Source organism: Rousettus aegyptiacus, unplaced genomic scaffold, assembly GCF_014176215.1.
Source record: "Rousettus aegyptiacus isolate mRouAeg1 unplaced genomic scaffold, mRouAeg1.p scaffold_m13_p_11, whole genome shotgun sequence".
Taxonomy (NCBI): Eukaryota; Metazoa; Chordata; class Mammalia; order Chiroptera; family Pteropodidae; genus Rousettus; species Rousettus aegyptiacus.
In genome coordinates, this window is record NW_023416286.1 from 23,410,425 (window position 1) to 23,434,538 (window position 24,114).

General features: G+C 39.6%; 1 protein-coding gene across 1 annotated transcript in view; it reads left to right on the top strand.

Moving 5' to 3' along the window:
• Nucleotides 1-877: 877 nt before the first annotated feature.
• Nucleotides 878-24,114, top strand: part of ZDHHC2 (zinc finger DHHC-type palmitoyltransferase 2) — a 53,469-nt gene continuing 30,232 nt past the window's right edge. The window contains exon 1 of the mRNA XM_036228610.1: nucleotides 878-1,338. Coding sequence (XP_036084503.1) covers nucleotides 1,212-1,338 — 127 coding nt within the window. The 5' untranslated portion in view covers nucleotides 878-1,211. The remainder of the gene's footprint in view (nucleotides 1,339-24,114) is intronic.

Sequence of the window (24,114 nt, forward strand, 5' to 3'; positions counted from 1 at the left end):
CGGTCATCACACATCCAGGGCTTTGGTCTAATTACCTTTAGGATCCCTTCCAGGATTTTTAGCAACCACCTCAGAACCGGCTCTGTGCTAAGTTTAGCACCGCCGCCACATAAGAAAACACAAGTGCAGAATAGGCTGGAAAAGCGGACACGGCAGGAACCCCCGACACTTTGGAGGGGGCGGTAGGAACGGTCATTCTTACAATCACGAAATAGCAGAAAAGTTCACAATCTCAGAGTAAATAACTTGTGTTTCTAACTCCAGTGGTCTGGAGTCAAAACCAAAAGTGCTTCTTCCTCACTTCCAGCACCTTCCACGCCAGAAGACGGCTCCGCACCCCTCTTAGTGGCGCCTTCCGGCTTCCCCCCAAAAGCAGCGGAGTAAAAGTAGCTTCCCCGCCCAAACCCCAGTTTCTCAGGACGGAAAAGCAGCCCTGCGCTCGCCGCCCTCCGCCCGTTTACTCGGAGCCACAAGTGGAAGCGAGAATTTTCCAAGCAGGCGCAGGGAGGGGCCTTGGCCTCGGCGCCCAAAGACCGTCCAGTGGCGCATTTACCGGGGTAGCCGGCTCTCTCCCCACCTGCCTCGGGCAGGCGAGGAGTCCCCTCTGCGACTGGCAAGCTCCGGGGTCTTGTGTCACCTCTCCTTCCCCGGGGGCCTCTCTGCGCAAAGTGTGGCCGCTCAGGCTCCCGACTGGCCCGAGCTGCGGGCGCCCTCGCCCCCAACCCTTCACCCCGACCTGCCCCGCGGCACCCGCCTCCTCCGGTTCGCCCCGAATCCAAGGTCCAAGCGGGAGGCGAAAGGCCGAGGTGGGCGTCTTCACTCGCCGCCGGCGCCGCCGAGCTGCCCAGCGGGGAGCGCTCGGTGGGGAGCGGAGGGCGCGGGGCGGCCGGAGGGCGCGGGGCGGGTGCGGGGCGGGTGCGGGGCGGGGCGCGGGCTCCCGCCGCCTCCTCCTCCTCCCCCTCCTCTCCTCCTCCCCGTCCTCGTCCTCCTGGCAGCCGCTGCCTCCGCCGCGCTGAGCAGCCCGGAGTCCGCGGCGCCGGCCGGGGGCTGCGGGATGGGAAGTTAGCGCCACGGCGGCCGCAGTGGCCGCAGCGCAGCCGGCCGCCGCCCCCGGGCCCGTCGCGCCGGGCACCGCGCCGGGCGCGGCCAGCCCGCCCCGCAGCCAGGCCCGCGGGCGGCGGCGGAGCTGGGCAGGTGGATGCGGCGCGAAGATGGCGCCCTCGGGCCCGGGCAGCGCCAGGCGGCGGTGCCGACGGGCGCTGTACTGGATCCCGGTGCTGTTCATCAGCCTGCTGCTCGGCTGGTCCTACTACGCCTACGCTGTCCAGCTGTGCATCGGTGAGTGCGCCCCGCGCCCGCTCGCCCGCGGCCCCGCGCGGCCCCCTCGGGCCGTCCCGACGCCGCGACCCCGCGCGCCCCGGCGCCCCCACCGCCCCGGGGACCGCGCGCGCCCCGCGCCGCCGACCGGCCGCATCTCTCCCCGCGCGCCCCGCGGCCGAGGCCACGGGGCAGCCTCCGCCCACTCGCACTCCCCTCGCTACCCTCTGCCTACCGTGTCACCGCTGCCCCAACGCACACGCTGGGCAGCACCCCGCCGCCTTCCGCTAACCACCGGCGCCGCAGCCACACCCCCTACCCCGGCAGGACCGTACCCCGGAGAACTGTGGCCCCCGCTGCTGGCCGAGGCTGCAGGTTTTCAAGCTGGGCCCGGGTTCCGAGCGGCGCGGGACCGGCGCGGGGGTTGGCGGCCTCGGCCTCCGATGTCAGACCTATCTATCCCTCCCTCCCTGGTTGTCCTTAACCCACTTTTCAAAAATGTGTGACATCACTCAGGGGCGTTTTTTGCTGCCTTTATGATTTGAGAGTTGCCAGTTGGACACTTTTTAGTTAAAAGGAGGTGGGGGTGGGGGTGAGCTACTAGAAAGTATTTTCGAAGACATATGCCCAATTTAGATTTTTAAAAGAATCGGAGACGTAAAAGTAGAGGTGATCATCTGAGGTGGATTTTTTTTTTTTTTATCCAGAAAGCCAAATGGCTCAAGTCCAAATTTTGGACTCCTGAATTGTTGGGCAAGGTACTTTCAATGCTAAAAATTTCAAAAAAATAAAATAATTGATTATGCACAATTCGGGAAGACAGTTATGTACCTTAATGTCAGCAGATTTCTGCCTTCGGAGGTTTTGTGAAAAGCTGGTCTGTGTTATAAGAAAAGGTGTCTGCCAGTGACTTGTGAACGTTTCTTATGTTTGGTGTTCCACCTTGAAAAAATGTCTACATTTTTGCCCTGTGGAGCACTAGCTAGCCTTAGGTGGCACAGGGAGAAAGATTAAATATTGGCCTTTTTAGTTGAACCTTCTCAATTTAAGCATTTCCAAAGTTTCAAGATTCAGGCATAGAATCTTGTCTACCTCACCTAAAAAGTTGCCCCTTATGAGAAAGTCAAATAATGCACTTAAATAATTAATGACAACTTTAAAGAGAATTGAAACTAACTTCTCATTTCATGTAATTTTTAAAGTTGACACTGTTCCTTTAATGAATTTAGAAACTATTTCTAAACAGTACAGAAAATAATGTTTTTTTTAAAAGGATTGGGTTGTACTAAAATCATGAAGACAGTGCATCTAAATACACGATATTACAGTCATCTAAAATGTATAGGAAGAAAGTTTTCAGAAACACGTAGTTTTTGTTTTAACTGTTTGTATTAAACTAGCTTGCTTTATTGAGATATATTGTGTATGTTACATAACAGTTATAAACCTTTATGGTAGTTTATTCCTTCGCCCTCTTAAAAGCAGTGAACGGCTTCAAGAAATGTAACTGGTGCAAATGAGGGAAGTAGCAGAAGGCCTTGATTATCAAAACAGATGGCTTATTCTCCTATATTATCACATTAAGCTAAGAAGCTTAGCCTGATACACTGTCTCATGTCTGTCAGGAGGAAGCATGTGAAGGCAGGGAGAGCTTTTCTTACCTTACACTTACCCTTGCCAGTGGCTGAGGTGCTACATTGAAGATCTTACTGTATTGGATAGATAGGTGATGGGGAAGGAACTAACTGGAATATTGCTATTATATCTGAATCATATTTTAAATATATATTTTCTGTAAGTTTAAGATAAATCTAAAGTATCCATGAAATTCACATCACTATTTTAGTAAGTGAAAATTTGACTAAGGGAAAATGCCTCTTTTTAAACTGCTTACGTGACATGGCCTATTATTGATACCTCATGACCAAAAGTGAAATCTTGAATCACTTTCATCACTGCCTACATAGCCTGTTATAGTGCCTGTCACGTGGAAAGCAGTCAATAAATGGTCTTAATGAACCAATAAATGATTCAGAGACAATATCTCTGAGGTTGTCAGAAAGTAGTTTTTATATTTTTATTGCTATAGATACAAATGGTAAGTAATTGTATGGAAGGTCTAGATCCTAGAGACAGAACAAGACGAAATGAATTTGATTCTCAAGACTGGCAATTTGGTAGTAGTAAGCTCTGAAAGCTTGGATAGCCTTGGTTGGGTGGGAAATTGAAATTAACTGTACAATTTTTTTTCTATGCATTGGGGAAGATGGCGACTAATGTGACAGACATGCAAAACCAGCATCCTCTCCTTTTCACAAACAAAGCAAATGGGAATGCCAACATTCCGTACCCACTCACCCCCGCCCTCCAGCATTCATTATATCTCAGACTGCCCTGCCCTTTGTAGATTCTTTTTCTCTTGGAAGTTGCTATTTATAATCAGATTTTCCATATTTCACCTATAAAACTTCAGCCAGGGTTGGGACCAGAGAGTGTGTATGTGTGGTGGGGGTGGAAGGTAGGGGGTCAGGGACTGGGAACTGGACTAAGTAACACACAGCAGAACAATCAGGGTGATTTACCCTGGTCCTCCTACAGCTGCTGTCAGCTGGGGATGACCCTGAATATAAATTATTCTGTGCCCTTTGCTGAATGAACTGCAATTTAGGAGTAGTGCTTATCCTGGTATCCTTGGAAACTGGAGATAATGATTCTCATTACTGTTAGTTTCTATATTTAACAATGTGGATGTGTGTGACTCTCTAGGCACTTTTTCAGTTAGCATATTGTTTGCTTAGCATTTTATATTTTATAAAAATATACTCATATCTCTTCTTGGAGGATATGTATATACAAACTATATGGGATGTACACATATTGTATGAGTGTCAAGTGTTAGGAGTAAGCTTCCTTCCTATTCTAAAAGCTAAAATACAACAGCTAATACGTGTTTGTTTAGTTTGTTGATTAACTAGGCTCTTTTATTCACGTTATTTCCTCCCTTCCTTCTCTCCCTATCTCTCCTACTGCTCTCTGACCCCAGCTTCTTTTGTATTTTATCTGTCTTTTGATATCTTTAATTATTAATTAGCTTGTTTTTCATAAAATAAGTTAAATTCAAAGGGAAAAGTTTGTAGGCTGCACAATTAGGGGGAGTAAAGGTAATCTGTGGCCTCAGGTGTGCTTGGTTCAGTGGATGCACTACCAGGTTTATATGTTTTACAAATCCATTATGGCAGTTATTGCATTAACTTCGCTTTTGAAGAAGGTGACTGAAGTTTTCCCTTTTAAATGCTAACATTTAAACTTGTTTTAAGTATTTTTATACCTTTTTATTTTGTTATAATTTCAAATTTACCAAAAAGTTTCAAGAATAATACAAGAAACCTCCACAGACTCTTGTTTAACCATGCATTATTTTCTCTTGTGCTCGGCTTAATCTCGTGTTGTTTTGTACAGTAACATGCTGTACAGGCTTGTAGGCTAGGAGAAAAACGCTCTACTATATAGCCTAGATGTGTATGTAGTAGGCCATATCATTCAGGTTTGTGTAGGTACACTCTATGATGTTTGCCCAATGACAAAGTCACCTAACATTGCATTTCTCAAGATGTATCCCCTTTATTAAGTGGCACAAGACTACTCAACTCTGCTGTTGTGGCAGAAAAGCAGTTTTAGTCACTACTTTAACAAATGTGTGTGGTTGTGTTCCAATAAAACTTTACTTAGAAAAATAGTTGGCAGGCCAGACTTGACTCTGGAGTATATTAGAAGTTGGCCCACTAGAATATTGGGGTTTTACTCACAGTTTTGTAGTCTTTATTAATAATTATCTCTCAGAAATGATAGTAGCATCCTATAGTCCACAGTGATGATTAATGATTTTCAAGAATTAAAAAAACTAGTCTACATGCATGGGGATCAATTTGAGAGATATAAAATCATGTTTTCCTTCTTTTAAACAAACATCCTGAAGGATAAAATATATAAAACTTCATACTAGAATACTGTTAGGCTATAATCTACCATTAATTTAATTGAAGGTCATTGCAAGCTCAAGGAGGGAGACAGAATGTGGCTCTAACTTGCCTTCCGTCATGAGATGAATTTGAGCCAGAGAAAGCAATATGCTCTTGGTGTTGGTAAACTATCATTTTAAAAATTATGCAGAACATTAAAGCTTTTTAAAGAAAAAAAAATAGGCTGATGATCTTAGGAATATAAATTACTATCTGTATTAAATTAATTTCAAGTAAGATGGAGAGCACATCCATAGAAAACTGATGCATACAAATGATTCCTAAAACAACCTAGAAATTTTTTTATTAACAATAATGATGCCAATATAATACTTCTGTACTTTTCTTGACATAAAATATTTTGAAGATTTAAAATTATGTGAACATATCTTCAAATCTACAATTCAAATGTATAAAATATGACATGCTCTAAATTCTTGATCTGTGCTGCCATTTCACTTTAGTATAAATAAATGATCCATGGGAAAGTAAAAGAAAAGAAGACTGCTTAATGCCTTCTTGGTCCCATTTAGTGTGTCAGAAAATTCTTTTTTTATATATATATGGGATAATGCAGCACTACTGTTTGCTATTAAATCCTATTAGAGATAGCATATAAAATAATTATGCAAGTAGAGATGCTCGATAAATGTTGAGTGAATTAATCTTTTTGATTTTCATTAACCATTTTTCAATCCATTATTAATACAAAAACATGCAATTGTATAATATAAATAGATGAGAGAATAGGATCTAGCGGTCAGAACTCAATGTAAGCTAAAGTTTGTTGTTAAAAAAAAAAAAAGTTGGCTTTCAAATGCTTACTGAGATGTTATGCATGCCATTAAATGAAATACTTGCTCAGGTATTCCCAGTAATTAACCTGAAGGGATGATTTCTTAAATCAAGATAATTAATTGTCTCCAGAGAAGGTGTATTTTTACAAGGTTAGGGACAGGTTAGCCTCAGGAGGGTTTGAGTAGCATTCATTCATTGCACCCTTGTTATGTGCCAAGCTCTTTCACCCACAGAGATCATTTAGAGGAGAACTGGCTAGAGATCTTTTCCTAATAGCTAAGAAAAAATATATATATATCTCTGGGGGTGGGGAGTGGGTGGGGGGACACAAAACAAAAAACCCTGAAGCCTTCTGTCTGGCTCGGGCACAGGGTGGTGAGGGTGGGTGGGTTTGGGGGATGGGGGGAGAGGTGCTGTTACCTTTCAGAATGCCACTCCTATATCAGAGTGGCAGAAAGAAGAAAGGGAGAACAAAACATCCCACTCCTGTGAATTGGATGCTGGGACAATGTCAAAAAATAATAAAGCAGGTAAAAAGAATTGATAGCAAGCACTTCAGTAGTAATCAATTTCTAATAGTATTATAAATTTTACTACATATAAATATGTTAGAGTAAGGTCATGACTAGCAATTTTTGCCCCTGATGCTAAGTAGGTGGCTGTTTCACCTCCGTCATTTCTTATCTGATGCTGGGACAACGTTTGCTCTGCTCGGTGCTCAGGACCTGTGACTTGGTGGGTGAATCCGAGGGCTATGCAGAGAACTTCTTGATACAACTCATTGAATCTACAGGAAGACTGGAGAAGCTAGCTTAGAAAATGGGCAGAAGCCAAGAGAAGGTGGATGAAGCAAGGCTGACATTAATACCAAAGGAATAGCTGTTTGAAGGAGCTGCTGCCCCGGTGACTGGCTGTCACAGAACTCTGAAGCCACCACTGGCTCCCTAATGACTTTGTAAAGATGGTTCCAGGTGCATTAGCCGGCTGAGATGAGGTTGTGCCCACATCCCGGGCAGCAGGGTTCAGCAGGAGCAGGTGTTCAGTCTTTTTTGGCTTTCATGATAGAAGTGCCAGGAAGACAAAAAATAAATAAATAAATAAAGACCACTATATTCCAGAAATTAGTATGGATGTGTTTTTATTTTTTAGCGTGTTAGAAAACTTGTAGTTTTTCTTCTCAGAAATATGAGTCATGATCATGAAACCATAATTTACGCTTTATAATTTCTGCTGCCGATTTTATGTATTTTGATGGTTAATATCACATCTCTTAGCCTTCTCTTCTCTAGGAAGTGGTGAGTTTATGGGTCCCTTGAGACTCCAGCACTGTTTGTAATGACTGTAGAAATACTACCTTGCAACATGATAGATTAGAACGTGGCATAGACCCTTAATGCTCTTTGTTGGGAAACCCGTTTTCCAATGATAATTTGGAAAGTCAGTTTTAATATTATGTGGAGTCCTATGATTTTATGTTAGCATTTAGATATACCAGCGGCTTAATGATAAAAGTATAACATAATTGAATTAATTTCCTTAATAGTCCATTAGAAAATTGTTGAAATTTTTTTCGAATTCTTTTAAGGGGAACTTTATTATACTGTCTTATTTGTTATCTCAGTCAAATGCTGAAAGTGGAAAGGGGTGGAAGTTTGCAGGGCTAGAGGTGGGGCGAGGGCAGCAGGGAGGAGGTAAATGACCCGATTTCTTAAGAGGCATGTGGAAGAAATAGAGTAACAAGCTATGATTGCCTGAATGTGTCCTTTCAAAATTATATTACATTTTGAAACATTTGTGTAATATTTTTTCTGCTTTGACTTTTCATCTAACTATGCCTTTTAAATCCAATCATAAATGTTAGTGCTTGAAATCCATTGAACAGAAATATACCTGCATTTATCATCTTAGCACTTCTGTCTACTCTAAAATGTATACTTAATGGGAGATCATTTTAGATATGTTGTTGATTACGTTTAAAAATGCAAATGAAGGAAAAGTGCTTTTATATATGACTGTGTTTTATTTCTTTGCCAGTATTTGTCCATAATATACTGAAATATGTCCTCATGTGGAGTGTAAATTGAGCATTTCCAGCTGTTTGTAAATTTTACCTCATTGTATTTATTCACTAGCATTTCCCCCATGAGATGTGGATGGTCCAGAGGAGTACATCAGCACAGTATACATCAGGCAATGATCAGAACATTTTTTCTCTATGTTTTTTAACACCAGATATCCAAAGAGTACGGTAGTTTCAAGGTAGTTTGTTTTTCATGATCATGTTATAATAGATATAATCCTTATAAAAAGCAACTCTGTAGATTTACTTGATTATAATTCAGTGAAATTTGGTACACCAGAATGCTTTGTCATACTAATCTACACACACACACACACACACACAATTTCTGTTTCTGTGTTTATTGTATTATGTAAAAAATGGGTTTTCACCATATTTGAAAGATATGCTTATGATGAGGGGGTCTTAAAACTCAGATGGGATTGTGTTCCTGATCCTTCTTGGGACCCACAGGTCATCTTAAAGAGATAAATGAATCTGAAGGTCACTCAAGTCACTAAGGAATGAAAAATAAGGGATCCAATTTCCCACAGTGGAAGAAACTGCAAATTGTGCCTCTTTAGAGAGTCGATGCTACAGTGCCCTGTGCTGCTTGTCTTCTAACAGTCGTACATGGTTTTGAGGCCAGAAAGGCAATAGCATTCCACACAGTTTTCACATCTTTTAAACTTTTGGAATGAATTTGAAGTGTGGCTTTTCACCCAGTTTGTAGACATGCGACTGGAAATACCAGTCTCTTTAATGCATGTAAAATTCACAGTGGGAGTACTTCAGTGGGAAAAGCAGCCTGCTCCAAAACAGCTGATGCTGAGCCGTAGCAGAGGCACCTGATACCATTTATGGGCAAGTAAAAGATTTCAATTATGAGCCTCAAACTGAAAGCAAAACTGAAATTTCAGGGGCTAGTTTGTGCTCAAGCTTATTTCTGGGTGGGCAACAACATGTGACATGGTTTAGGAAGAAAGGCAGTAAGGGGTTTAGCTACTTAACTCTGACCAGTGATTATCCAGGGCATCTCCAGGGAGGTCAGTTAACGTGAAAGGATGAAGGGCAGAGATGGGTTTGACTTAAGGTTTTAAGTATAGCATGCTTTGAATGAAATGTAGCTTATTCCAGTACTAGGACATACTAAACACTAAGATATACAGAACTGACTGAGAGAGCAGTATGTCAGAGGGCTAGAGAGTAGCAATTCATTATAGGCCCCCATAAACTTACCTTTTACAGATAATGACAGAATTCAAGAATTGAATGCATTTCAACCATCTATAATTTATTGACTACCCTTTTAATTTATTCATTTAATTAAAATATTTATTAACTATTCTTGGAGTTTCCATTCTAGTTAGGGGCAGGGAGAACAAATAAGAAACCTAAGTAGATTATATGATTTGTCAGAGAGTCATAACGTTTCATGAGAAAAAGCAAAAGCAAGGCAAAAAGGTTTGAGAATGCCAGTAGAAGGTTTAAATTTTAGATTTGGCAGTGGGGTTGGGGGTGCAGTTATCATGAAATTTCAGCAATGACCTGAAGATGCTGAAGGATTTAACCATGCTAATATTGAGAAGAAATGCATCTCAGGCAGAGCGCACAGTCAGTATAAAAGCCCTGAGGCAGGCACATTAGAGGAGAAACAAGGAGCTCATTGGCCGGAGTGGAGTGAGCAAGCGGAAGGGGAGCAGGTGAGAGGGTCAGAAATTTCAGAAAAGATACAGATTATGGCCTCATAGGCCATTGTGACGGTTATGGCTTTACTTGGAGTGAAATGAGGATCCACTGCGGGCCCGGGCCGTCGAGGAGCACAGTGGCATGCCGCGACACACGAATGAAAGCGCGTTCTGGCGGCGGTGTCCTCTCTGTGGTTTCATCAATCTAGGTGAGAAACAATGGTGTGTCAAACCGTGGGGGAGGGAGATAGTGGCCATGGTGAGAGGTTTTTAGATTCTAGATGTAGTTTTAAAATAGAGACAGCAGAATTTCCTAACAGACATATGTGAGTTATAAACGAAAAGAGTCCAAATGATGCTAGTGTTTTGACCTGAACAAGTAGAGGACTAGAGATCAGCTGAGATGCAGAAGTTTGTAGGTAGAACAAAGCTGGAGGTGGGGGAGGGGGTTGCCTCAGATCAGTAATGGGTATGTTGACATTGAAATAGAGATGCTAACTAAACAGTTGCATTTATGAGTTTGGCAATTGGGTGAGAGTCTGAACTGGAGGAATAGATTTTGGAGTTTTAGGCCTGTAAATAGATGTAAAGAGTTAACACTGAATGTATTTGGTCCACCAAGGGAGTGAATGTAAACTGAGCAGAGATGAGGACATAAAATCATCAGCATAGAGAGTTCAGGAGTGAATCGGGATGCAACAAAGTCTGAGAAGAGTAGAGAGGAGGAAAACTAAGAGAGTGTGGTGTCCTGGAGCCTGGGGAGGAAAGGACACCAAGAAGGGGGTAGGAATCAACTTTGACAAATGTACTCATATGTCAAGTATAATAAGGACTGAGAATTTAACAATATGGGTACTGAACTCTTGTTTTGCATTTATCGCTTACTATACTTTGAAGACCCCAAATTTAATTTAAAAGGTTTACCAAAAAAACCCCGTGATACCACTGTATGAATTGCTGGGATATCTGAATTTATTCGATGTAAATTAAGAAGACTTTGCTCTATTAGGCAAGCTTAATTTTCTGAGTATCTGAAGATAATCTGTAGGAAATTTCATGAGAGGAGTAACCAGCCTGGTTACGATCGTCATCCTGGTATCTGATACAGAGGACAGCACATGGTAGCATTCAATACATAGCCGTCTTAAATGAATGAACGCAGGCTGAACTTGTTTAACTGAGCCTTTTGTGAGTGCAGTAGATGTTTCAAGCATCAAAGAACATGAATCTTTTATGAGAGAATTGTCTTATTTTACTTTTTATTATTTGATCACTCATATTCATAGACAAGTTCATAATACTTTTGTGATTTCACATTATTTGTGGCTGAACTGTGCCCCCTCTTTCATATGTTGAAGCCCTAATCCCCAGCACACTAAATACAGTGTGACTATATTTAGAGATAGAGCTTTTAAAAGAGTAATTAAGTTAAAATTAGGTTATTAGAATGAATATTAGGTTATTAGGTTATTAGGAAATTTGGATAAAATATGCACATAGAAAACAGTCTGAAGACACAGAAAGAAAATGGTCATCTACAAGCCAAGGAGAGAGGGCTTAAACAAAATCAAACCTGCTGACATCTTGATCTTAGATTTCTGGCCTTCACAACTGTGAGGAAATACATTTCTATTGTTTAAGCCACACAGTCTGTGGTACATTGTTAGGGCAGCTTGTGCAAACTGATATACAAATATAGCAGTCAAATGCATTTTTTTACTTTGTGGACATTGAAATACAATCATCTATATAAAGATTTAGGTGACATAATTGATTGGAGATAAGTGAAATACATTTGCAGGAAGTACTCAAACTTAGCCAGTAATTCCCAGAAATGCTGTACTTCATTCTGATAGTTTTTAGATAATGAAAATCTCTCTTTAAAGTGTCGAAATGTTTACCCATTTTAGATTTTAAAAAGAAAGACATTCTAAAATGCTTCAACTGCCCCTTTCCTTGCCCTGGCCTTCTTAAATACAGTATGCTGAACATAATTTAACTTCTATATAACACACTTGATTTGAGACAGATACACATGTGAATATCCTAGGATATCCAAGACCCTCTAAGTCCTCAGGTTTTACATTAAGTTTCACCTAATCCCTATTGACTGAAAAAGGTCAAGGAGAAGTTGAATTTGTAATTTTGCCTAGGCAGAATTCGAATCTCAGGCACTGAGAATCTAGGGAGACTCATGAATGAACCACTTCAGTGGACATGCCTAGCCAGACATCTACATCTCGGCAAAGCTTTGTTTTTCTCTACTTACCCTTTCTGAGGTTACTTTCCTGAAAAGGTTAAAAAACAAAACCCTTCATTGTGGAAATTACCAGAGGTGGGAAAGACAACTTTAGCTAACATTGAATATTATCTTAATTCGTTGTTTGATAATAGACTCCGGAGCAGGTGATTTTTTTATTATTGTGATTAAATGTACATAACATCAACATCTATGATTTACCCACTAACCATTTTAACATTTTAACTGCATTTTAAGTGTACAGTTCCGTGACATTAAGTGCATTCACATTGTTGTGAAACCATCATCACCATCCATGTCCAGAACTTTTTCATTTTCCCCAACTGAAACTCTGTATCCATGAAGTAAGTAATAATACCCCCCTTCTCCCCTTCTTCCGTCCCCAGGCAACCCCCACTTTATTTTTGCCTCTATGAATTTGACTATTCTAAGTAGCTTGTAAAAGTGGAATCACATATTTGTCCTTTTGTGTCTTTTTCTCTCACTTCAAACATCATGTCTTTAAAGTTCGTTGATGTTGTAGCATGTGTCACAATCTCATTCCCCTTTAGGGCTCAGTAATAGTCCATGATATGTATGTACCACATTTTGTTTATCCATTCATTGGTCGATGGGCATTTGGATTGTTTCCACCTTTTGGCTATTGCGAATAGTGCTGCTGTGGACATTGGTGTGCAAATATCATTTTAAGTCCCTGATTTCAGTTCTTTTAGTAAATACCCAGAAGTGGAATCATTGGATTATATGAGAACTCAGTTTAATTTTTGGAGATCTGCTGTACTCTTCTTGGATCAGGTGATTTGGGGTTGAAGTGTGATTCCAGAGAAGTTTGTATATGCCATTGTAATATACAAATTTGAAGGTCTCTAGAGGTATCTGTGAGGTCTACAGCAATGTCACTGAAGCAGTTTTTAACTACCTTGCCCTTTCATGGTATAGGCAGGAAGTTGGTAGTCAGGGAATTGGGAATAACTACATTTTGCCTATGCGGCAGCCTTCATTACTCAAAAGCGTGTCCTTCATGAGAATGCTGGCCATCAAGTATGCCCAAGGCAGGAAAGTTGAGAGCCACTGGCCTACTGTATATAGTCTAAAATTCAATGACAGTTTTTGAGTAATTAGATCACTAATGCTAACTGGTAGAAATTTTATCCTTTTAAAGAGCAACATGTTAGTTAGCAAGTGTACGTGGTTCACACACTGGGTAAACACGAGCTGGTGGGAGACGGGGAAACATTTTTCTGTGGTCATGTCAGCCACCCACGGTAGTAATCATGCACTGAATCGTTACCCACGCAACAAGGACCGAACACAATTCATGAATGGATCACAAGGAATTTGTGCTGCCTGCAGATCTAGGGTAAGTGAAAATAGTTTTAGGAACAAAGGACAAATATCAATACATTTAATTGGGGGAGAAATTCAGACAGGAAACGTGAGATGCAGCTCACACATTGAGCAGAGGAAGAGATTCAGTGCAAATACATATCAATGGCTCCTATTCTGTACACAATTTTTTTTTACATTTCCCACTTACATTTGTGACTACATCTAGTACATAATTAGGTGGTGTTTGATAATGTTGCACTATTTTAATGTCCTGTGTCTTACAGCAGTGGTAGTGAAAATTTTCTCTGGGCTGCTGGTTTATGATGATATCAAATTTGTTTTTGCTGCAACTGAATATACATACAATTACTGTCAGGTAGTCTGCTAGAGCTGTAGGTAAAGACAGAACAGGACAAGGAGATGAAAAGACACACTGTAATTCAAGCTGAGATCAAAGAATAATTGTGTATGTGAGTTTACTCCATGACTATATGACAGCGAAGGTACAAAAGGGAAATAGTACTTCCCAGGGACCCAATACTAAAGGGTGAGCTAGTGAATAGCTCGGTACCCTTGTATGTGTTAATAAATGTTGTGACACAGTGCTATACTGCAATCATTGTTGCTGGTGATAATGTTTTAAGTCTTTTAATGCATCCCTTCAAATGTACCACTGTAACTTCTATTCTGATGAGCATCATAAACACAAAGGTTAGAATTACAGCTTTCTACAGTTATTTCTCTGGAGTACTATATAAATGTCAAATAATTTACATGAACCTAGAAATATTAAATTTTTAATGTGTTGTATATGCTGTGTATATGTACTCTGGTCATATAGTACTCAACATGTAACTGCTAACCCTGGGAGGTAGTTTTTTTAATTTTTAATAATAAAAATAATTTTAAAAACTACCCTGGAAGGTGGTTTTAGAAGGTTGTCTGTTTCCTTGGAGAAACAAACAAGAAGCATTAACTTTTCTACTTAATAAATCAGATAGCTAATGTTAAATAGTGAAAAAAAAAGTATTCTCAATATTGTCCTCTGTGATAATTCTGAGTATACCAGATAATAAGAGATTGATCTAATGACGATTAAAAAACAAAAATACTACAAAATTGTTTCTATCCACTCTTATATATTTTTTAAATGCTCAACCAAAATACAAGTGGGAGTTTTGCTTGCTAACAATAAATAAATATACACTTGCATTAATAAGAAAGATGAGTAATCTCATTGGGCAAGATAATCATTAAGGCCCTTGCAGTTCTAAGATTTTGGTTCTGATGAATGAGAGGAATGTTTTCGGGATCTAAAATCCCTATTTGACACCCTACTCCACCCTCGATAGTAGACAACCATTATGTGGGAGCCTCCACCGCAGACTTGCATGGTTCAGAGAAATCAGTCTTGCCATTCAGGCCCACACTGAAGAAGAGCTTCTGGAATTGGAAAGGAAGAAGGGAATTGAGAAGATCCAGGCATTGTAGGAACTTGAGTTGTAGCCATGTGTGAGAGAGGGCGGACCCACACAAACCTATCTAACAGGAGAAGTCTACGCACCTACACTGAAATCTACACCACTTACTGACACTGGGAATCTTTTCTATTTTAATTTGAGACAGAAGGATTATAGGATTCCATTGAGTAAGCTTTGAAATGAGGACACTAAGCAAGGGACCAGCCCTGAGATCAGATTTCCTTATTTAACCGCTAGTCAATTCAGGAATTGTATTTCCGTTCCCCAAGGGGAAAGTTCCAGTGAGTTTTTTGGGGGTCATTTTCATGAGACGAAGTCTTCATTCCTTTTTCAAAACTGATAAATTGAAAGACCTACACATCCCTATTGATTAAGTACAAACATTCACTGAGTGTGTTCCCAGCCTTCACTTAGATAAGAGATTTTACACCATCTGTTTCTGTAGAGTAGAGCTTCTTAAATATTTAGGGCAATGATTTGGTCAAGTTGCTAAGGAAATATTGAGAGAAAGAAACACTTCTAACTTGGAAGATTTTAATAACGGTAAAAATTACAAATCACTGTTCCAGGACAGATGTATGTTCTGTCTCTCTTCATCTCCCATTTCTGCGTATGCGGGATGTACCTTAGGAGTGTGTCTGGGCAGTGCCAACCTCAAGAATATACTTTCATTGCCTCTGCTGCTGAGGAGGGAGGTCAAGAAACCCCTGCCCATCTCCTAATTTTTCTCCTTATATCACACTTACAGAGTGGTGGAACTCTATTCCTTCTCCAGTTCTTGAGTTGAGAGCTCAGGAAAGCCCAGCCCCAAGTCCTAGTTCACTTTCCTGAACCAAATACTTGAATTATTTGTGTCCAGAGTTTGTAAAATGATCTGTTACCAGGTTATGTTTAAATTGGTTGGCGGAGGAGGACATCTTAAACTGTGCTCTCCAGAGCATCCTTAAAAGTAACAGGTAGTGGCATGGGCATTAAACACAGACAGGCTAGGATGTGAGAGTAACGAAAGGAGGAACAGACCGTGGGAGGACATGCAGAAACCTTGAAAGTTCTGGAGTCAGACTTATATTTAGATCCTAGCTCCATATGTTATGACTTGAATGACATTAGAAAAATTATTTTATCTCTGTGAGACCATCTTCCTAACTTTTAAGATTATGGTAATAATACCTACCTCACAGATTGTTATGAAGTTTTAATGAAATAAACCTCTAAAAAATTTAGCACAATCCCTGGCATATGGTAAGCATTCAATAAATGCTCCCAGTCTTTACTTTATTCCCTGACTGCTGCTACCTCTCACCAGCCCACTGGTGCCTCCTCACCTTCATCCAGCCTTCACCGTGCTCAAGCTGCAGTCTTTTATCAGAGAGCGTTGTGGGCTGATTTGTGTATCCCCAAATTCCTAGGTTGAAATCCTAACAGGCAGGACTTCCGAATGTGACGGTATTTGGAAGAGGGCCTTGAAGAAGGTAATGAAGTTAAAACGAGGTCTTTCGGGCAGGCCCTACTCCAGTATGACTGGTGTCCTTATTAGAAGAGGGCATTGGGACACAGGCACAGAGGAAAGACCGTGTGAAGATACAAGGAGAAAATGGCCATCGGTAAGCCGAGGAGAGAGGCCTCAGAAGAAACCAACCCTTCTGACACCTTGATCTTGACCTTCTAGCCTCCAGAGCTGTGAGGGAATACCCATCTGATGTTTCAGGCACCTAGTCTGTTGTACTTTTCCAAGCAGACTGGGGTCGTCGCTGAAGACTTGGGGTGGGATGAATGCCTGCTCTGTAGCCCGGCTGTTAGGGGAAGAGACTGAGGGCAGCCCCTTGTCTGCGGTGGTGAAAGGGAAATGAGCTTGGGTATTATGAACTCACTTTGAGTATTTTAACACAAAGTAGCAAATTTTTATAATACTGTTAACTTATAATTTTGTGATATTGTTTCAGGTATTTAAGGCATTAGAAAGGCTTTTGATGGTCAGTATGGAGGCTTAACCACCCAGATAACAAATGATTTGCATAACCTTTGGAATCATAACCTATTCTTAAATAAGAGACTTCCTTTATTTGGCATATGTTGTCTGATTTACTGTGGTTCATTTGTGTCTGTGATGTTACATTGTGCCATTCACTCCTTGACCATGTTCCTTGATTGTTCGTTAGTTTCTAGCATATAATTTAGATCAGTATAGTTTGTTAGATATGAATTCTCAAGTAGAGGCAGGGGCAATGCATCAAACCACCTAGGAAGCCCTACTTCTCCCCAAAATTGCACAGCTCCTCTACTTTACATATTGAAATTCGGATGCAAGTCAGACTCTATCGGAACCTGGCCAGGGCACAGTGGGGTACTGGTCAGGGGAGAGTAGAGAGGGAAGGAGCTCTGGGAGGAGTATGGAAATGTAGTTTAAATATTCACTGGTCTCTTGTTTTCTCATTATGTTAAATTTCCCACATTGTAATTCAACAGCATTTTTCTTCTTATTCACACTCACAAGGTCTTCCAGCAATTTATTCCCATCAACTTGACATTTCACTCTGGGAAATGGTAGCACTACTGCAATCTAAAAATGCACAGTGTGCGTCTTTCTCCAGTTTGTTTATAAAACTGTTAACAGTAAACTTTGGGGAGCTCCCACTCTTAACCTTTCACTGTTTGATGATGTATTAATGCTCCGTACTCAGCTGTCGTTTTTTTCCCCCTAATATGTGCCAGGTTCAATTCTAGGTGCTTTAACTTAAATTACCTAGTTTTCAAAACAGCCCAATAAGGTAGATATTGAGATGAGGCTTAGAAAGAAGCTAAGTAACTTGGCTAAGATAAAACATCAGACGTGGGGTGCAGAACTAGGATTCAAATCTCAGTGAGAAACATGGAAAAGAATCAAATAAAAATAATTACAGATCATGCTAAGTGCTAAGAAAGAAGTAGCATATAGTGATGACTACAGGAGGGGACCAGACAGAAGACTGAGAGACTGACATGTAAATTGCAACCTGAAGGATGATCGAGAGTGTGCCAGGAGTGGGGCCTGATGAGGAGCTTTTCAGACAGTAAAGGCACTAAGGTTTAGTGTGTTCCAGAAGCAGAAGGTTGGCCTGTTTGCAGCTTAGTGAGCAAGAAGACGAGTGATGAGAAGTGATCTTGGAGAGGTAGGTAGGAGCCTGATCATGTTAACCACTGAGGTTTAAGTAAGGAGATTGCGCTTTACCGTAAATTCAGTACAATGCTGTGGATGGGTTTTTATGAGATGACATCACCAGTTTACATTTTAAAAGTGATCATGATTTTCTTATTGTAAAATGAGTTTTTAGGGAACTCTGTGGGGACCCACTGAGGAGCGTAGATTGGCTGGCACAGTGTTTGTGGTTAGGACTATTAGGAATGTGAAGTGTGGCTTTGTGGTAATGGAGATAGCCCAGATTTGAAACCATGTGTTTGGGCTCTGAGTTCTGTCCCCATGAAGCCTTATCCTTCCTCTTTGTTTCTATTCTGAAGCTACTTTCTGCCCTTGACAAAACAGTTCCTATAAACCCACTCATAAATGTATTTGTAGGATGATTTTTGCCTTAGGTTTTTAAAAGTCAGTAATTTTTTTCAGAATACATCAGAATAGGACTAAAGATTATTTTTGAGCCAGAGGAATCTTCAAGACAAAGAGCAAATTTTTGTTTAAACAATAAAATCTAAGCGCAGATCAGTGGAATATCATGATCAAGGTCACACATATTGGGAGGATTGGACTAAAGTCTAGGTGTCCTACCACTCAATTAAATGCAAATGCAGAAGATCTGGAGAAGGGACAATGTCAGCAAGAAAGTCCAGAGTGGCTAAAGCATTGTGCACAAGAGGAGTGTGTGAGAGGAGGTTAGCGAAGAAGGCAGAGACTGCAGTTGTCAAAATTACAGTGTCTATTACAAAATTACAACGACATGTTACAAAATTATAATGACATGTCAAAATTATAATGGTACGTACAATTACAAAGGAAAACGCAGTAATAAATAAATTTTAAAAATATTAGGAAGAAAAGGATACAGTTAGAATTCAACTGGAAATACTGATGTTAATAATATATTTTTCTTAGGTCCGTCATCAAAATGGTTTGGCAGCAAAGATAACAGTATTCATGGTAATGATCTCTAGTGTATCTTTCTACTGCCCAAGCTTTGATCCTAATACATTAAAAATGAACTAGAGCTACTTGGGAAGTAGCCAGAAGGACAAAGGATTATGCTTCAAAGGGTTTCCACGGGCCATTTTAGTCAAGGAATTCGCTGTCGGTTTGACAAAATATTTCAAAAAGAGTGTAATTAATTCTGTTAGAGTTAAGTTGAGTACTGGCAATTAGCAAGCGGTAGCAAGGGTGTTGGTGACTTTGACAGGAAAGATAGCAGTGGAATGTTTGGAATGAAAGGCTCACTGGAGTTGGTTCAGGAAGTAGGAGGACGTTAGAGGGAGGAGAGACCGTGCATTTGGATGCTTGTTAGAAAGAGATTTCCTGTGAAAGGGCCAGCTAGAACATGAGGTCAAGGAGAGATTTTATTAACACAGGAGGTATTCAGGCATATTTGTACTACTACTATCATTTTTGTCTTAATTTTTGGAGCTGCTTCTGCGATTAATTGAAAAAATTTTAATAATTATGTCCTTGTTTTTTCAGTTAATTTTAACTTCTAATTAAAATGATCTCATAAATTTTGAGCTTTTTGAGCACAGGAACAGCATCTTATTTACCATTTTATCCTCAGTGTAAGTATAGTTGTTAGTAAATGTGTTTCAGTAATGAGTTAAAGATAAGCAGGAAAAAATAGAGCTTGGCTGTAACTTAAGATTCATTTATTAGAATCACATCTTTATTTCTGGTGTTCTTCATTACAGACTCTATAGGGCTAAGAGGTATCTGTGTCAGACTGAATTTGAAAATAGCGTAGTGTTTTTATGTAGAGGAGTTGCTGTGCATATGCAGTATAGGTACATTATTTCTCCAAAAGAGAGAGTTTGAATTTGAAGGCAAGAAAAAGAAAATTCAGTTTAAGTAAAAAGATCACAGCAATATACATTTGCAATGAAAGTATCAAATTGTTCTAGCAACAATTATGTAACTGTTCCTTGCTAATTTAAGGGGGGAAAGTACATTTTCATCTAGTGTGAAGGCATATTTTAGTATCTTTTTTTAGTATGTTTTTTAGTGTATTTGATTTTGAATGTATTCATGACTAAAAGTTGAACTAGTTTTAAGTTACAAACTGTTTACTGAGCTCCTACTTAACAGTAAATATATTTTTGACAATAAACTCTTAATGTATAACCACCAAAGCTAAATTTTAAAAGATTAGTTGGTAAAAATGTAGAACTGGAATAATCTTTGAGATGATTCTTTCCCCCTGCTTTTAATCAAGATTGAATTTAAATCAGTCTAGACTAAATCAGCTCTAATATTTTTAGAGAATAGGGATTGATAATGTCTTTAGCAATTATATGAGTGTATAAATAAAGTTAATTTGGATAGGATTATTTGTAGTCAGGTTTTTAGAGTATGACAAAGGATTTTATTAGTTTCCTCTCCAGCAGATCCTCAAAGATGTACTGTAGCTAATTTGCAAGATACAATTCCAACCTGTCATAAATAATAAACTTGAGAACTGATACAAAAGATCAATACATATCCTCTTAGTAGAAGATTTTCAGAATAAAATTGCAGATTCAGGGTCTGATGATTAACATTTTCTGTCAACTTGGCTAGGCTATGGTGGCCAGTTGTTTCATTAAACACCAGTCTAGATGTTAGTGCAAAGGTTTTTTTTTTTTTTTAATATATGATTAACATTTAAATCAATAGGCTTTGAGTCAAAAAGATTACCTTCCATAATGTGAGTAGGCGTCATACAATCAGTTGAAGGGCATGAAGAAAAAAGACTGAGATCTAAGGAAGACGGAATGCTGCTTCTAGACTGCCTTGGGACCTGGGACTGCAACACCAAGTGCCCCCTGGGTCTACCCAACTCTGCCATTGTAGCATAAAAGTAGCCATGTAAACAAATGGGTGTGTCTGTGCCAATAAAATTTATTTACAGAAACGGGTAGTTGGCTGTATTTGGACCAAGGTCTGTAGTTTACCGACCCCTGGATTAAATGATTGCTTGATAATTCATGCAAAATAGTTAATGGGAGAGCATACATTTTTTAGGGATATTTCATTAAAGCCAAATTGGAGCAAATAGCAGTTTGCCACCTTTTTGTATGTTAAGGTTATTACTTTGGCTCACAGTCTCCCCCTTCAATTTCAGTGTTACCTGTTTTATTTTGACACAGGATTTCTTAAACATCAACACTACAACAAAAAGTATCACTCTTAACCATTCTAAACCAATTTAGTCTTTTCTCTAATGTCCCACTCTGTTTCTTAGAAGAATGATTAATGAGCAAAGAGGGGGTAGGCAGAAAGGGTAGCCAGAAAACAAAACTGGCAATCTGAACTACCAGCCTTACAGTATCTATGACAGCTCCAGATTCCAAGATGTAATCCTTAAAGGCCTTCATTTGCTCTTTGCTAACGGGAACATCTTTGGTAACTCAGGTAATAATTTTACCATTCCCACTTCCTCTCTTCCTGAACACTGCAGAGCCAAGAAAGTGCTATCATTACTTAATCTCTTTTGACAAGTCAGAGTCCTTTGTTTTCTAGCTGTCCTGAAACTAAACAGGGAAGAGTTTTAAGTTCTGGAGGTGTATTGGAAAGTTAGGGATCTTTAAAGCAAAATATTATCATTGTAGGCCTTGGACTGGAAAGAAATTAGGCCAATCCAAGATAAATTTTTGAAGTGAAAATTAAGTAGTGACCCATGGTGTTACTATTTTACGTATTTTGATGATCACCACATGTACAAGTAATAAATATCTTAGTGTGATAATATGATGCTCTTATTCCCAAGAGTAAATTGTAAACTTTTCTTAAACAATCATTTAAAAACAAAAGTATTTTCACTCAAAAATAATATCGTATTCTATGTGTTTTTATAATGAGAAGGGAAACGTTGAAATTGACAGCTGTTCCACTAAACTGAAAATAAGATGAATCATTGAGCTACTTCGGTATGCATGGTGAGAGAACATGAATGCCCTCGGTATCATAAAGCAAACCTAGAGTAGACCATATATCTGTCAGTGAAATAGGTCAATTTGAAAATTTTGATAGTTATTTAATCAATGATAAGGCATAAGATTTTGTTAGTATTTATTAAATCATTTGAAAGTGGTTACACACAACTTTACTTGCAGCATATAGAATAGACATGGGATTGCTGTCCAGAATATATAAGAGCTCTCAGTAAGTAAAAGAGACGTAGGCTAATGGGAAAGTGGTGGTTCGCTCAGAGGAGATGGGAAAAACCAATCATTTTATTTTAAAAATAATGCTAAACTTCTCCAGTAATCAGGGAAGTCTATACTAAAACAGTGATTTTTATGTTGGCCTAAGATATCGACAAAAGTTGAAGATTTATTTTACTTTTATAGTATATAAAAGTAAAATAAATGGGAGTGTAATTGATACACCCTTTTTGAAGTTTCACATTTTACTCTATATATGTTATTGGAATTATTTACCGTAAGCACGCATTCGTGTAGATGCATATAACTCGTTTAATTGAAAAAAAATAGAAGATCTGTGAATTTTGAAGTATGTTTAATGAAAAACAAGCTGTGAAGAAAAGTAATAGCTTTAAAAATGGTGTCTTTAAATGCATATCTAGCCAATATAGTAGTGGTACAGGTTGAAAAGATTGTCAATTCATATTAACTGTATTTTTTTTTTAATTTCATTTTGTTTTACTTTTTTTTTTTATTTCTGACAGCTAGAGTCATGGGTTAGCAAATATATGTATATATATGTGTGTGTGTATACACACACACACACACACACACACATATTTTTTTAAACACCAGCACCTCTGGAATGGTCAGTAAGGGTCATTCATACATAAATGCACAGATGGAGTCAAATTTCTTTTCCATTTCCTTAGATTAGCTCCACTGAAGTATTGGAAATTTTGATCCACAGAAGAGCTGTAGTCAATTTTGGAGCACTGGAAAGTCAGTGCCTAGAGAGAAATGCATAAAGGGAGTGGCAGGGTCAGATATAAAGACACATGTGCCTAGGGCCCTTCCTGTGTCCTCAGATTAACCACAGCAGGGCTTCTGCGAGAAAGTGAGAAAGTGACCTCTGACTCTCCAGCCTCTGAATTATAAGCAAACAGGCCATTGGTGAGTCAATGATCATCTGTGTCTGCCAGCCCCATTCTGGTGATCGGAAATGTTAAAGGAAATTGAGAACCTAGGAAACATTTAAAGGAGTTGCATCAAGGTTGGTGAGAGATCATATATTATTTGAGCTAAAAGAGAACATTTTTAAGGAACACTCAACTTTTAAGTATGTGAGGTCTGTCATTTAGGTTTTCTGTTTATCACTATAAATTGGGAGCCTAAATACCATAGGTAGAAGCCACAAAAGGGCTGATTTCGCACACAATAATGTTATAATCATTCTTCGAGCAATCCAGTACTGGAATGGGCTACTCTCCAAAACTATGGGCTCTTACTGGCTCTAGAAATGCCTAAACTGACTTTCACTAAATAACTCTCTTGGGAAGGAGATTGGTTGGTTCAGTTAACCTTAAAAATCTCTCACAGCATTACTCTCTGAGTCCAGTACTTATTAAGGCAATAAAATTATATATTACAGGATGAAGGCCTGGAATACTGTACCCCTTTAAAAAGCCTAATAGAAATAGAAATACATAAGTAACCAAAGTCAAATCTTCTTTTGATGCAACTGAGCTAGGCCAAAACTTCCAAAAGACTTGAGTATAAGTGGAGGAAAAGACCAAATGGGAAACAAAACAAGGAGACAATATAGAAGCTAAGAAAACTGCCTCGGCGGCTAAATTCAGTTTCTTGTCCCAGTTTGTTGTAGATCTGTGGTCTCTGTCCTAATCTGTCTGTCACCTTGAGATATTTATAATGGCCCTTAAGGGATGGTAGTTTCTCAGGCGCATTCTTGGGCTCATCATTGGACCTATCATTATACAGTGGAGAACAATTAAGTCATTGGGCATAAGAATTTGCACTAAGAGAAATTTGAAGAATGTGAGCCGTGGACCCAACA